At 40.9% G+C, this 12,694-nt stretch overlaps 3 protein-coding genes across 9 annotated transcripts in view; 1 reads left to right on the top strand and 2 right to left on the bottom strand.

Annotated features, from left to right (window-relative positions):
* Positions 1–80: 80 nt before the first annotated feature.
* Positions 81–4,117, bottom strand: LOC112564160 (tetraspanin-8-like). Of its 3 annotated transcripts, none has more exons than XM_025238791.1 (5): positions 3,903–4,117; positions 2,915–3,132; positions 2,277–2,504; positions 1,290–1,511; positions 81–1,124 (listed from the first exon to the last, which is right to left on the bottom strand). In XM_025238791.1, exons 2-4 carry the CDS (start codon positions 3,014–3,016, stop codon positions 1,332–1,334), a joined length of 510 nt encoding a protein of 169 aa, XP_025094576.1. In that variant the 5' UTR covers positions 3,017–3,132; positions 3,903–4,117; the 3' UTR covers positions 81–1,124; positions 1,290–1,331. The 3 variants fall into 3 exon arrangements, with proteins under 3 accessions (XP_025094576.1, XP_025094573.1, XP_025094575.1); XM_025238788.1 differs by having other exon boundaries at positions 1,362–1,511; positions 3,903–4,115; XM_025238790.1 differs by lacking the exon at positions 3,903–4,117 and adding an exon at positions 3,626–3,817 and having other exon boundaries at positions 1,362–1,511.
* A 682-nt stretch (positions 4,118–4,799) lies between these two features.
* Positions 4,800–9,368, top strand: LOC112564245. Its single transcript, XM_025238936.1, has 2 exons — positions 4,800–5,273; positions 6,282–9,368. Exon 2 carries the CDS (start codon positions 7,233–7,235, stop codon positions 8,784–8,786), a length of 1,554 nt encoding a protein of 517 aa, XP_025094721.1. The 5' UTR covers positions 4,800–5,273; positions 6,282–7,232; the 3' UTR covers positions 8,787–9,368.
* Positions 9,369–10,072: 704 nt separating this feature from the next.
* Positions 10,073–12,694, bottom strand: part of LOC112564247 (parathyroid hormone 2 receptor-like) — a 40,898-nt gene continuing 38,276 nt past the window's right edge. For all 5 annotated transcript variants that reach the window (XM_025238941.1, XM_025238937.1, XM_025238938.1 and 2 more), the window contains 3 exons: positions 12,195–12,333; positions 11,595–11,636; positions 10,073–11,210 (listed from right to left, as the gene is read on the bottom strand). In XM_025238941.1, the coding sequence (XP_025094726.1) occupies positions 10,893–11,210; positions 11,595–11,636; positions 12,195–12,333 (499 nt within the window). In that variant the 3' untranslated portion in view covers positions 10,073–10,892. The remainder of the gene's footprint in view (positions 11,211–11,594; positions 11,637–12,194; positions 12,334–12,694) is intronic.

Genomic DNA, 12,694 nt, shown 5'->3' with positions numbered 1-12,694 from the left:
TCATATGAAGGCAATATAATTGTAGACAGTATGTGTCATAGGGGCAGTGGTGATGCAGATGAATAACACAAAAAGGTTTCTTTTATAATTCGTCTTTTATATGGCTTTGTTGGGGGGTTTATAGCCATAGGAACATACAGGTGTAAACAATCGTCTGTTGAGACACTAGAAGGTCGAATCTGGTCTCACCAATCAGGATTCCTTTTCTGACAAGTAGCCTGTCGTCACCAGTCCTCATCCTCAGTTATCTTGTCACCAGTCACAATCTTCCCCGTATTGTCACCAATTGTCTCGTAACACCTCTAAGTAACATCTCATCGCCAATCGCTTATTATCTTAACTTTGAGTAGTCCTTCAATCTTCAGTTTGTGACCATCTCGTCATTAGAGATTATCCCGTCGCCAGTTTGTGACCAGTCTCACCACCCGTTAGCAATCCTGTAGTAACGGACATCCTGTAGTTAATGGTCATCTAGCTACCAGTTGTTAATGGCAACATCGAGTTATCTTGTTAGCTATGTAGGGATCTACCCGTCAAAGTTATACTATCACCAGTTAGTTATACGTTTAGTAAGCACCTCGTCACCACTTAGTGATCATCTGATCACCGTTAGTAAAGTGATCATCTCGTCGCCAGTTAGTCATGTTTTCAAGTGTTGTCTTGTCCCCAGTCATGTCATCCAATATTGTCTCGTCCCCAATGAGTTATGTCATCAAGTATTCTCTCTTCACCAGTTAGTGATCATCTCGTCGAAGCGCTGCAGACGCAGAGCCAGGACGAGAGCGCAGATGAGGCCCACAAGCTGAAGGAGGGCGAGGGTGAAGAGCACGACTAACAGAATCCTGATGTACAGGCTGAAGAAATCGACGATGATGTCGAAGCAGCCCTGTTGGACGTAGCTGTTGCTAGGGGTGGGCAACTGCGGGCAAGCGGGGTCGGCCAGCAGGCGGTACACGGTGCTTACATTGGCAGTAGTCACGGTAGTGCCGGGGGCCAGCTTGCAGCAGGTGTAGGGCACCACGGTCACCACCGTCCTGTGGGTGTCTGTCCGCTCATAGTTACGGTTCCACTCGTTGAATTGGAAAGTCGTTTCCGTTCTTGATGCCGCAGCATTTGAACTTAACCTTGCAACACAGGCAAACACTTTACATACAGACATCAGACAATCCAATATATCAATCCATCCTTAAAACCAAAAAAAACAACAACAAAAACCAAAAACCAAAAAAAAAAACCCAAAACAAAACAACAACAACAACAACAACAAAAAAAACCACTGAGACGCTAATAGAAATATTGCGACGTGTGGGAAATGCTGGCAGCTTAGAGGACTAGAGTTCTAGTGGAAGCTGCAGCGCCACCTGCAGGAAGTCGACGCTGGATGAGTAGTCCTTGTGCTCCCCTGTGGCGCCAGGGCCTCGGTAGGTTTCACGCAGACTCTGGAAAATAGCGTGGCGAGCGCGCGCGACGATCTTGTCTTTGTGCACCAAGCCCAGAATTCCTAGCCCGACCTGACAAACAAAAACACGTCCAGTTACCTGTGAGAATAATCATTGTTTATCTCGCATCCCGAAGATATAACTTCTCAGACATGCCTCTCACATGCTATTTCTCTCATGTAATATATATAACATCAGAATTATTATTTCACGTCATAATATCTCACTCTTCGAATACATATTATTTATCTCATATGACACAAGACATTGTGGCGCTATGTTCCACTGGGGGTTGATTAGGAACAACATGAAGACATAAGACATACTGTCTCTTCACAGTACATACTTTTTTCTCACATGCCGTGGAAAGTGTGATGCATGAGTTTATTGTAATAAACTCCATGTATTATTATTATTGTAACGTGTTGCGCGTTCTACTAACGCGTTTTAATAATAAATAACAGTATGTTTGATATGTCCTAAAACCATAACGCACCATGTACCATCTTGAGCACACATGACACGTCATACTCCTTGTAAACAGCAGCGCCTGACGACCATTGTCTACACCTCATGACACGTGCTGCGTGCGAGATGTGACGACCGCCTGTGAGATGTGTTACGTGCGCCACGTGATGACATCTTGAGATATATATATTATATAAGCACTACGTGATGACACCCTGTGACACGTGGCAAGTGTACCACGTGATGGCACCAGGTGATACGTGATACATGCATTACGTGATGGCACCCAGTGATACGTGAACTACGTGATGACACCCTGTGACACGTGACCTGCGCCACACACTAATGTGACACGCGAACTAGTCTGACCTGCAACAGCAGGGAGGCGAAGAGGATCAGAGCGTAGACATACAGCAGATACTTCATCCGCATCATTGCGCCGCAGAAGCCGAAGAGAGAGATGAAGATGGCGTAGAGACCGGCGGAAATGATGATGGTAGAGGCGTACTTGAGAAATATGGGAATGTCGAAGAGGTCCTTGGTGGACAGCTGGCTGGTGACGTAGCTCAGTGTCGTTATCACCTGGGAGGTGGTTAGCTGTTAAGAAACAAGCATTCGACAGGTCAAGGTATGGAGAGATGGGCCTGCAAGCCATTCATCCTGCACATTATTCATCGTCTTTTTTTTCACCCAATCTTCTGGGATTTGGGGGCTTTGCACAGATTTGGACATACCTAAGGCCACCCCTGTTCAACTGTCCATTGTAACACATCTGGAGTTTTAGACCACAGGTTTCAGTCAGGCTGTGGTCCTAATCTGTGGCTATCACTGTACAGTTCATGTCCAATTTCTACCGTTTTTATTGTTTGTGTAATTGATTAGCCTTTAGATCATAACACTAGTGTTTTACAAGTCATCATCATCATCAATCATCATCATCATCATCTACAAGGATATAGGCCAAACACATATTAACATAGACGCTAACACATGAATCCAAATCAAACCTTTAACCAGACGCCAATGGCAACAATTACGGCACCAAAGACGCTGAGGACTATATTGAAGATAATGAGGAACTTGATGCAGCGATTCTGTGTCGCGTCCATGTCCAGAAAGCGCAGGCACGTGCGTATCGAGTGCTGTACGCGCGGGTGGCCCCGCCTTTACTGGTAAGGGACTCTTCTACAAGGCAGTGTGTGTCACCGCCTTTATCAAGTAGCTGCTGCAAAGTCATCATCATTAATCATAGTCACAATCAACAAACAATGATATTGGTATAAAAAGTGGACAAGGTAGGATAAACGGAGGGCGTGTCCATTTTATCTATCTGCATCGAGTGATGAACGCATGTAAACTTTACCAACTGAAGAATGAGTGCGAAAGGAACAACCTAATCATTAAAAGGAAAGAGTGCCGTTGGAAACATAAGATTAGGGTTCCTCGGAGTCTTCATTTTAGTGAATACAGTAGCACACACGGCAGAATGCATGCGTGGCTGAAGTTCTAACAGTGTTTTACAGTAGCCCACCTAGTTAAAATCTCTAATCCTCATTCCCTGTCACCCTTCCACAAGTACAACAAGATGAGTTTAGGAAAGAGGGAAATCAAAGGTACACTGTACACTATATCTTTTTAAGTCAAATAAATGAAATTAGTGATATAGTTTTTGAAAGATGCATAATTCTGAAAGATCGTGAAAGTCTCTGAATGCTTACATTACTTGTATAATCTTCCAAATACTGCTATCGATACCCAAGGAGGTCAAAATATTTCCACAAGTATGGTTGAGACTCAATGAGTATCTTTTTGTCGAGGACATTCACGCACGTGCATTGAGGAAGACGTAATGACCATCAAAGCTATGCTCCCCAACTTCCGAATGATGTACAAAAGCGTTCCTCTCTCCTTAAAACAAAAACAAACAGACAAACAAACAAACAAACAACAAAGCCAATTGGAGAAATGTGGAAGACGAGATAAATATCTACCTACCTGATGAAAAGTCGCACTAAAGACAGCTTTACAGTCCAAAAATTCTCTCCGAGATTTCAAAACAATTATCGACGTGCATTATCCCCTTTTAACGGCTGCGGACACACTAGTGTAGTTAGTGTGATCATTTGTTATATTTTCTGTAAGTACATATGTTACTGCGAACATCTCCAAGACTATCAGGTCGACGTTCAAGACACAACTAGTCTATTTATAGTTTGAGTTTCATGACGTAAAGATGAACAAACTAGTTGATATGACGTCAAAATAACGTCTTTATGACGCAATGTGTCAAATAATGTTTGTAACTTTGTTCTTTACATACCTAAAGCCGCGTGCTGTGTAATGCTTGAGATACTGTTAATTGTTTATATACAATTTAGTCACGTAAGTAGAATCAGGAATTTGAAGTAGGTGATAGGTTTTAGCGGTGTAAGAGCTATAGGTAGGTAAAGAGGTGTGTGGAATTGGTTTGTATGTGTAAATAAATCCATTCTAAATTTCATTATGTATTTTTGTGTGACTTAGTACTTATTGCACGTTTTTGTCCTTGTCGTACCAACCCCTGCATAAACATTTCATCAAGGTGGTTCCAATTTTAGAACGTATTTAGCGCGTGATATATGAATCCTTGCACTGATCACTTTTTAATTAAAAATAAAGTTAGCATTAAATTTACATAACTAAATTTATATAATAAATAATGAAGCATAAGTTGCTAGCTATGATTAATTGTAAAATCTACTATCGTTTCCAAACCAATGTGTCAGGAACTGATTGGTCTTCAGGTCCGACTCCGTACCTACAATCTCACAGGAACGTCACGACGTGAGTCGAACGGAAATCGGGAATGCCCAGAAGCACCTTAAATAGTTTATTTTGCTGTCATAGTGTCTATAGGAATCTCACAACACAAGGTAAGACTGTGATAGTGCAGTGTCTGCATTTGTCGTTTAAGTTAACCACCTCGATCAAGAACATGGACAAGGAAACCGTGCTCTAGCTGCTGGGAGTTTGGAATGACTTGAAATGTTCTGATCTCGTGCCCGTACAAGCCTATGGATTGTACAGTGTGTGTTATGTGTTGTCTACAATATCAGACCAAACATCTTGAGTGAGCGGAAAAATAAACTACAACAACAAAAGAAAGTAAAGAACAAATATTTGACGGAAAATTTTATGACTAGTTCACTTGCAGAACTGCTGAGAGCAAGAAATTCAAATTCACTGATGATGTCTACAGGACCACAAGAAACAACAAATTTATGATGTGCTGGATACAGTGTGGCTAGCTGATTCTTGGAAGATGTCTGAATACAGAAAGTAGGAGATTGCTGCGAAAACGTTGCTGCGTGCTAGCTCACCTAGCTGGTAAGTCAAATTACCCTAGGCCTAAACAAATGCATTCCAGCAAGCCTACGCATCCATTGCTCCCCACACACATTAAACACACATAAAATTTTGTGTGTGTTTAATATATGTCTGTGTGTGGGTGGGGGTGGGAAGGTACGTGCTACGCTGCGACACAAAACTGTGTAAAAAACCGCTCCGCTTTTGAAAACATTTTGACTGTGCTTTCTGGCCTGGTTCATTGATACTAAACTGTGCTTTTATAACTGTAGACATTGCTATAGGCGCTAAAAAAAGATTCTCGACACTCTATTGATCTCACTGTCGTTGACCTTAATTGTTTGTATAGCGTCCCTGTAGTGACTGTTCATTCAACATTTACTTGTAAACCCATGAACCTATAGGTTCGCTCAGAAGAATTCAGTGTACATACCCAAATATATATCTATACGTGTTATTGTGAATCTATATTGTATTTAGTTCTGATCTGCACACAGTTAAAAAGTGGCACACCCATGTTTGCGTTAGCCGTGCTTTAGCAATAATGTCACATTTAAATAACGTAAATGGTATATTTATATAAATACGAAATAAACATACATATATATTTCTCTGGTTTAATAGACATATATATATTTTCAATAGAATGTCCGATTATAGGTAAATAGTGTTACAATATCTTAGTTATGCCCCTTGTTCTCCACTCTCTTGTGCGTGTGTGTCTGAATTATCTAATAAACACAACAGCTTGTCTCGGAGTGTGTATTCTGTTCGTCATCAGTCAGGACACTATAAAATATAACAAATATTGCTGTATATCTACATAAAAATCAGATGTCATTGTATAGTTGATAGACTTACTATTCAAACTTCGTATATTTATTTATTTGTTTATCCCGATTTTCTTTGCTTAATTTTTTGGAAGTAATAATTTCAGATTTTTAAAATTGACTTTCGTTTGCTTCAACAATGTCTTATATGTAATATAGAATTGATTTTCCGGAATTGATTTGTGGCTGTTTGTTTCAGGAACGCATCTGGCTGAGAGTGGCATTCATTAAGCAGAGGAAGTTGTGTTCACCACACCATGTGCAGCTCGGAGTCTCCCTCCCAGCTCCTCTCCTTTGCAGCATTAGTGTCAAGGGAAACTACTCTCTTGTTTCAAGCGTGACAGTCCATGCTTCATTCCCTTGAATCCACAGACAGAAAAATCCCTCATTGTCTCTACCTGCACCCAACATTTTGCTTCAAGTTTTGATAACAATAACATTTCAAGGATTGCTTCTGGTGAGTGGTTCAGTGAGTGGAACGCGTTTCCCTTGGCTGCATGCTTACTGCGCTGAATTCACACTTGCCCAACCAGGCAGAACTGTGGTGACTGGGAGCTGCATGACTTTTTTTATGACTGCTGAGATAATATTATAGGGACAGATATGCTGAATAGTCATGACACACAAACACTTTGTGTTGTACTTGTAGTAATGTGAGATGCATGTTTCAACACACGCCTACGATTATACTCACGAAAAATGGCCAGAATGATACAAAAAACGATTAGTTTTTTTCTCCTGCTAGGGTTTTTATACTTGCTAAATTCAGGACAGTGTCTATCCGATGATGTCAATCTAGGCATTTGGCAAATGCTGATGGCTTATTCTGGCTTGAAATGTATTTTTTCCCAAATTGAAAATCACGTTTATTTATATCTGTTCAATATTTTCAAGACAATTTTTACATATGGATGGATTCGAGTTTTGATTTTTATTGTCTTGTTATCAGTTCTTGCTTACTTTTTGTTGCAGTCATGCTTGATCGAGTCTTCAACTTAGCACTTGATTATAGCAGCGAAATTGTATCTAGATTTGAAAGCAACATTATTGAGCTTCACGAAGAAAGAACCGATTCGAAACGACCGTTGTTCATCCGATAACAAAGGGCTTACAGGAACCTATACTTTTCCAACAGATATTTCGGTATCCCATGGAGGACGTTAAGATCAAATGTTATGTCCGTGTTTTGTGGTTCTCACACGGCCGCCTCCCTCCTGGTTACATTGTATGGCGTAAAGATGGAGTGGAGATGAATCTTTCCGAGAGGCACAGGCACAAAATAACATTTAAAGAAGTTTTGGAGTCGGATACCCACTACGCAAAAAAGGGATTAAGTTGGTACGATGTGAATAGTACGATCACTATATATCTCTTACAAGACAATGATTTTGGTACATACACTTGCCACAAAGCAAAATTCTTCGAAATCGTCGTTCGGGATTTTTTAGAGATATCTGAAATGTTGTCAGCCCCGAAATATCACGAACAACCTTCGCCACCCAAACGCCCAGTAGTTCCAAGGCCGCCAGCACAGTGTCCCCAGGTTCCGATGCCCCTGCCTCGGTTTCAAGACGAATATACCTGGCATACAGAGATCAGGCTCATTAGAATGGATCAGCGACGAGAAATAATCTCCCTTCCACCAGGCGCCATTTTGTCATTCAAAACCAGTTACTGGCACCTTTCAAGAAATGATGAAGTTGATATAGAGTATACAGTGAATGACCAAAACTACTTCGAGCTATGTAATGGCTTATTAAGAGGCTGTTCTAAATTCCTCTCCCTGTACTGGAAGATAATGCACAATCTAGGATATTTTGGAATTCCACCTTTACATTTATTTACAATCTGGCGTACCCCATGTTTTCCGGCAAAACAGTATCAGCTTGTTCATTGTATTTGTGAACAAGCTTACGGTTACTACCAAGTTCGGTATGTTCGGCGATATTTCAACCGCACGCTACAGAATTATGAACTAATCGAGATTGACCACCCACACCAACTGATCGTCATTCCAAGGAAACAGGACATGCTGGACATCTACACAAACAGCTCCTTTGGACCAGTGTTTCACAAGAGCAAAGAACACGTACAGAAACAATGCGACAGTGACAGTGTTGGAGAAATGGCTTCGGCTGTGGTCGAGCTGTTTACAATGAGAGAAACGATTTTACTAATTGTGATAATATGCGTGCTAATCATCTGCTTCATTTTGCTTCATTTCGCGATACTGTGCATAATATCTAGGTTTATTAAACGTCAAATCTTAGAGAGAGGAATTGTTAACTTAATAAGCATTCGAAAAGCCAGAGAGTTTCAATACGACATTTTCTTGTCTTACTCGGACGCTGAAGTCACGCAAGTAAAGGAAATATTTCTTTCGTTTTTAGAGACCCGGGGATTTCGTGTGTTTGAAAGAGAGAGAGATATACCCGGAAATGTACAAGAGTTGCCTGCCTTGGGTGAAGCCATGGAGAAATCCAAGATGTTCTTGCTGATCGTGACAGAAAGCTACTTTAATGACAGATTCAGGAGAGACTTTGAAGCGGCCATCATACTAGAGTGCGTTTATAGCCGCTGCAAGGATCCAAAAGAAGTCTTGATCGTCAAGCTGCAGCCATGTCAGATTCCAATGTGGCTGAGCCAGTTCCATGTTCTCAACTGGACCCCAAATATTTCACTGGAATTCGTCAACGCCAGCTAATGCAGTGGCTGGCATCACGTGATTGTAAAAGAATTTGTGGAACATGGGCTGTAGCTGGTAGAACTGTTTTGTTTGTTGCTGTTTTCCTACTGCTGTTATTTGCGAAGTTTGTTTTATAAAACTGAACTTGATATTTTGACGAAATGCTCGGTACGTAGGCCATTCCATACATTTATGAGAAGTGGCATCAGATATCTGCCATTGCAAGTGTTTTCTACAAATGGCTTTCTCTTAACGACTGTTGCTGCCTATCAGGAGAAAATCATCTGGAATATCCTATTAATGAACCGAAAACGTGAAGAATGGTTTTGCAACCACGTGCTGAAGCGACAACTGCTTTAGTCTGCAAAATGTTTTCTCATTTTGTCTTCAACTTGTGCCATTTATTCTGCTTTGTATTTTTTTTATTTTTGTACTTTATTTTGTAGAAGATGTCTGGAAGCTGTTTGATGTTTAATAAGTGCGTGCGTGTGGGTTTATGTGATTATACAATAGTGTTATTGCGCTCTCGGGCGTTTGTTATTAGTGTAACATACAAAGCCAGTAGAAGAAAGGATGCAGGATACGTATCAGCTGACAAAAAAATAAAATGAAAAAAATATTCTTTGGCATTAACTACTAGAACTATATATAAATAAAAAGATGAAATCTGGAAACTGTTGTGGTCAGAGTATGTGCTGTTACTACTGTATTGGCGCCCTCAAACAGATCGCTCGCACCATGTCTGCTGCAAATTCACGCGCACGTTCACAGGTCCCTGAGCGTATGAAAATGGCGGAACCCGCAAGGAAGATGGCAGTTGTCATGGTAACAGAACAAAGCCCGCAGTCTGCTGGTTAATTATCGGGGTTCATGAACCACAGCAATGTCCCTGAGTTGAATCAGTGCCTCTCAAAGTTCTTCTTTTGTTCATCACTCAGCTGAATCTCTCTTCTGCATCATCAGCATTCTTTTGTATTGAAGGAGTGGCAGTCTGCTAAACATATTATCTCCTTTAAGTAAGCACAAGCGCGCACCCCTCGTCTTTCTCTGATAACGCAGGAAAGAAAAAGCTAGAACCAGCCTTTGGCTCCACGAAAAAAAAAACAAAAGGAGAATTCATGTGCATTTGTGTGTGGATGGGGTTTGGAGTGCATGAGCGTGCACTAATTTAACTAAACATTGTTTTTACTGTCGAAAGTCGATGTGGACTGGTGACATCTAGTATGTTTTAATGACGAGACTTTAGGAGGAAAAAAAGTTGAAAAGCAAGGTCTAAGATTAAAAGAAAACAAGAGAAGCGTTCCTTCTTTTTAAAATTTAATTTTCAAGTGAGAGACGAACAAAAAAAGTAAAGGCGAGAATGCGATGAATTGCTGATAAATGGTATATGCACTTTGTTTTGTTTTTACTTTGCAGCACATGAGAAAAAATTATTAATAATAAATATTAACGGGAAATGTGAAAAATAGGTTATCATTTAAAGGGAGATCGATGTCTATTTATTTGTTGTTTTAGGGCCGTGTCAGCAGCAAAGGCCATATCACGAGGGAAATCTAAGGAAATGGAATATACTTTTTGTGGAGTGAAAGAGAGGCTTTGACATACAACAGAACTGCAGAATGTTCGAATAAAGAAAACCGTCAAAAACAAGAGTCAGACAGGATAGATTATTAATCATCCCAGTATTCATAGTCAGTCATTTTGATACTTTTATACACATAAAACTTCTGTATGGAATAAACACACTGGAGAACACCTGGCAGGTAGTCTTGACAACCTGGCAGGCTACATAGCAGCACGCATCGTTGATTTCCTGTGAACATGAGGAATTTATGTAGGTTTTCTTTTTTTTTTTTAAATATGATTGTTTTCTTTCCAATGAAATCTTCAGCTGCTTCTAGTGTCAACAAGTTTTGCTGGTCACATGCGAAGGAAAGCGTCCCACCAACAGTAACGGTCACGAAATGTTTGCAAGCGAGGAGAATAAATACTCGGAGGGTCTGCCCCATGCTCACCTGTAACATTGGACTTTCTCACCTGCTCGGACGGTGACTTGGTCACACTTGTTCAAAAAGAGTCAACATTTTAGTCACGTGACAATTTGTACACAAACCACATTGGAGTTCAAACGAAGCTGTTTCTCTTAGCGTAGTAGATGATAGGTTTGACATCGTTGACGACCATGTCGGGATGGAGATTATGACAGTTGTACTTCAAGTTCTGGATGTGCACCTTGAAGCGATGACGCTCTATGGGGCTTTCCGAGCTAGAGCTGTACAGCTCCTTGGAATCTCTTTTCTCGAGAGAACTGGAATTCTCGTGTGACCTGCTTCGCTTCCGGGTCAGCTGAGACGACGAAGTCTTCCAATAGACTTTCTGGAACTTTCTGGAATTAGTCCGCAGCTTGTATCGGATCCACTTCTTACGTATTTCGGCTTTCACCTGTGAACAGAAAATCTGGATACTGTCTTGGGAGGACGGCTTAATGGCTTAATGAGTGAGAGACTGATCAGAAAGTAGGAGTTCTTGTGAAAAGTGTAGATATGGAGATAGACATCTATATGCGCGAGATCAAACAGGTAAAAATGTGTGCACGCACATACATACACACATACACACATTGACACACGTTCAGTCGTTCTGACATGCAAACACGCACAGATTGACACCCTGATTATTTGCACATGGAATTCACCTTTAACCGATAAATCCATTCAGCAAAAAATAAAAACCTCAGATCATCTAGAGAAAAAGTATAAAGAAAAAGAGAGAAGGTCCGCAAATCACTGCAGGCACATCAATAACCTCTCCCACACTTTAACTCACCTCTCCATTCATGAAACAGAAGAGACTGGCGACGAAGAAGCCCTGGAAAGAGTGACACAAATAAATCATTAGAGAAAGACAGGAAAAAAAAACCTTCCTCCAGCCTTCAGTTTCCTGTCCTTTTCATCCATTTTTTTTCTCTGGCTCTCATCCTCTCCATCCACCTCTATCTTCACCCATTCCCTTTTCGCTAGGCCTAAGTTATTTCACACAGGTGAGTAAATGTGGGCGGTACGAAACCCTTGTCCCACGCATTGTTTGAAAAGAAATTCTCAACTCTTCTTTGCAGGATGTTTTTCTCAGTAAACAGACCTTACAATGTAACAGCAAGTGATCATGATCAGGGTGCTGGCCATTATGGCTAGGAATGGAGTCCAGCGGGCGTTATTTCCAGATGGTGATATTTACTATTTACCCAAAAAGGATGATCAAGAGAACAAATTCAACTTATCACATTTTGCACTAAATAGCACAGACATGAAGGGAAAATATCCATAAAGAAATGTTGCTTTACTATTTTGTGTCCAAATTTACACCAGTACACGGAGACTCGAGGCCCAAGAAATAAATATCCATAAGCTGTTTGCTTGTGACACTGACCTGAAAGGAGTTGAAGAACATTTCGTAGTAAAGCTTCACGAGCTCCGCGTTCAGACTGATCCTCTCAGGCAGGCCCAGAAAAACGATGTAGTGAACACCAAACAGTGGAATCAGCACCAAGGTCGACTTGGCCATGCGCCTGCAGGGAATGAATAAGTGACAATAAATAATAAATAAATAAATAAATAAATAAATAAATAAACAAAGAGAAATAGATGGATGTGGCCTGAGTTCTGAGGAACTGTGAGACAATATGCACAACACACACACACAATGTTGTTTTTTCAATGCACGACTACCCGTAAGTAAGGCCAGTGTTCGATAAGCAGAACTGTCCTTACCCTGAGTAAGACATGATTATCAGCCTTTTAGACACTTGGGGCCTCCCTTACTGAGATCGGATTTTGCCCTAATACCTCCTGCAGGGTCTTGAGAAATTATATCAGTAAGACAGGGTCATGTAATGAATGTAATAACACACAAGGTCCAAAGCAGTAACG

This window comes from Pomacea canaliculata, linkage group LG5, assembly GCF_003073045.1.
Source record: "Pomacea canaliculata isolate SZHN2017 linkage group LG5, ASM307304v1, whole genome shotgun sequence".
NCBI lineage: Eukaryota > Metazoa > Mollusca > Gastropoda > Architaenioglossa > Ampullariidae > Pomacea > Pomacea canaliculata.
Note: the sequence above shows the minus strand (reverse complement) of the source record. Positions and strands in the feature narration are given on the sequence as shown.

What these genes read in the sequence shown, in the direction of transcription:
- LOC112564160 (XM_025238788.1), bottom strand. Translation starts at nt 3,016, where the DNA reads ATGGACGCGACACAGAATCGCTGCATCAAGTTCCTCATTATCTTCAAT. An exon ending in CCATTGGCGTCTGGTTAAAG is followed by an intron (nt 2,505 to 2,914) that starts GTTTGATTTGGA and finishes GTTTCTTAACAG; the next exon opens with CTAACCACCTCCCAGGTGAT. An exon ending in CCAGCGTCGACTTCCTGCAG is followed by an intron (nt 1,125 to 1,361) that starts GTGGCGCTGCAG and finishes CTGTGTTGCAAG; the next exon opens with GTTAAGTTCAAATGCTGCGG.
- LOC112564245 (XM_025238936.1), top strand. Translation starts at nt 7,233, where the DNA reads ATGGAGGACGTTAAGATCAAATGTTATGTCCGTGTTTTGTGGTTCTCA.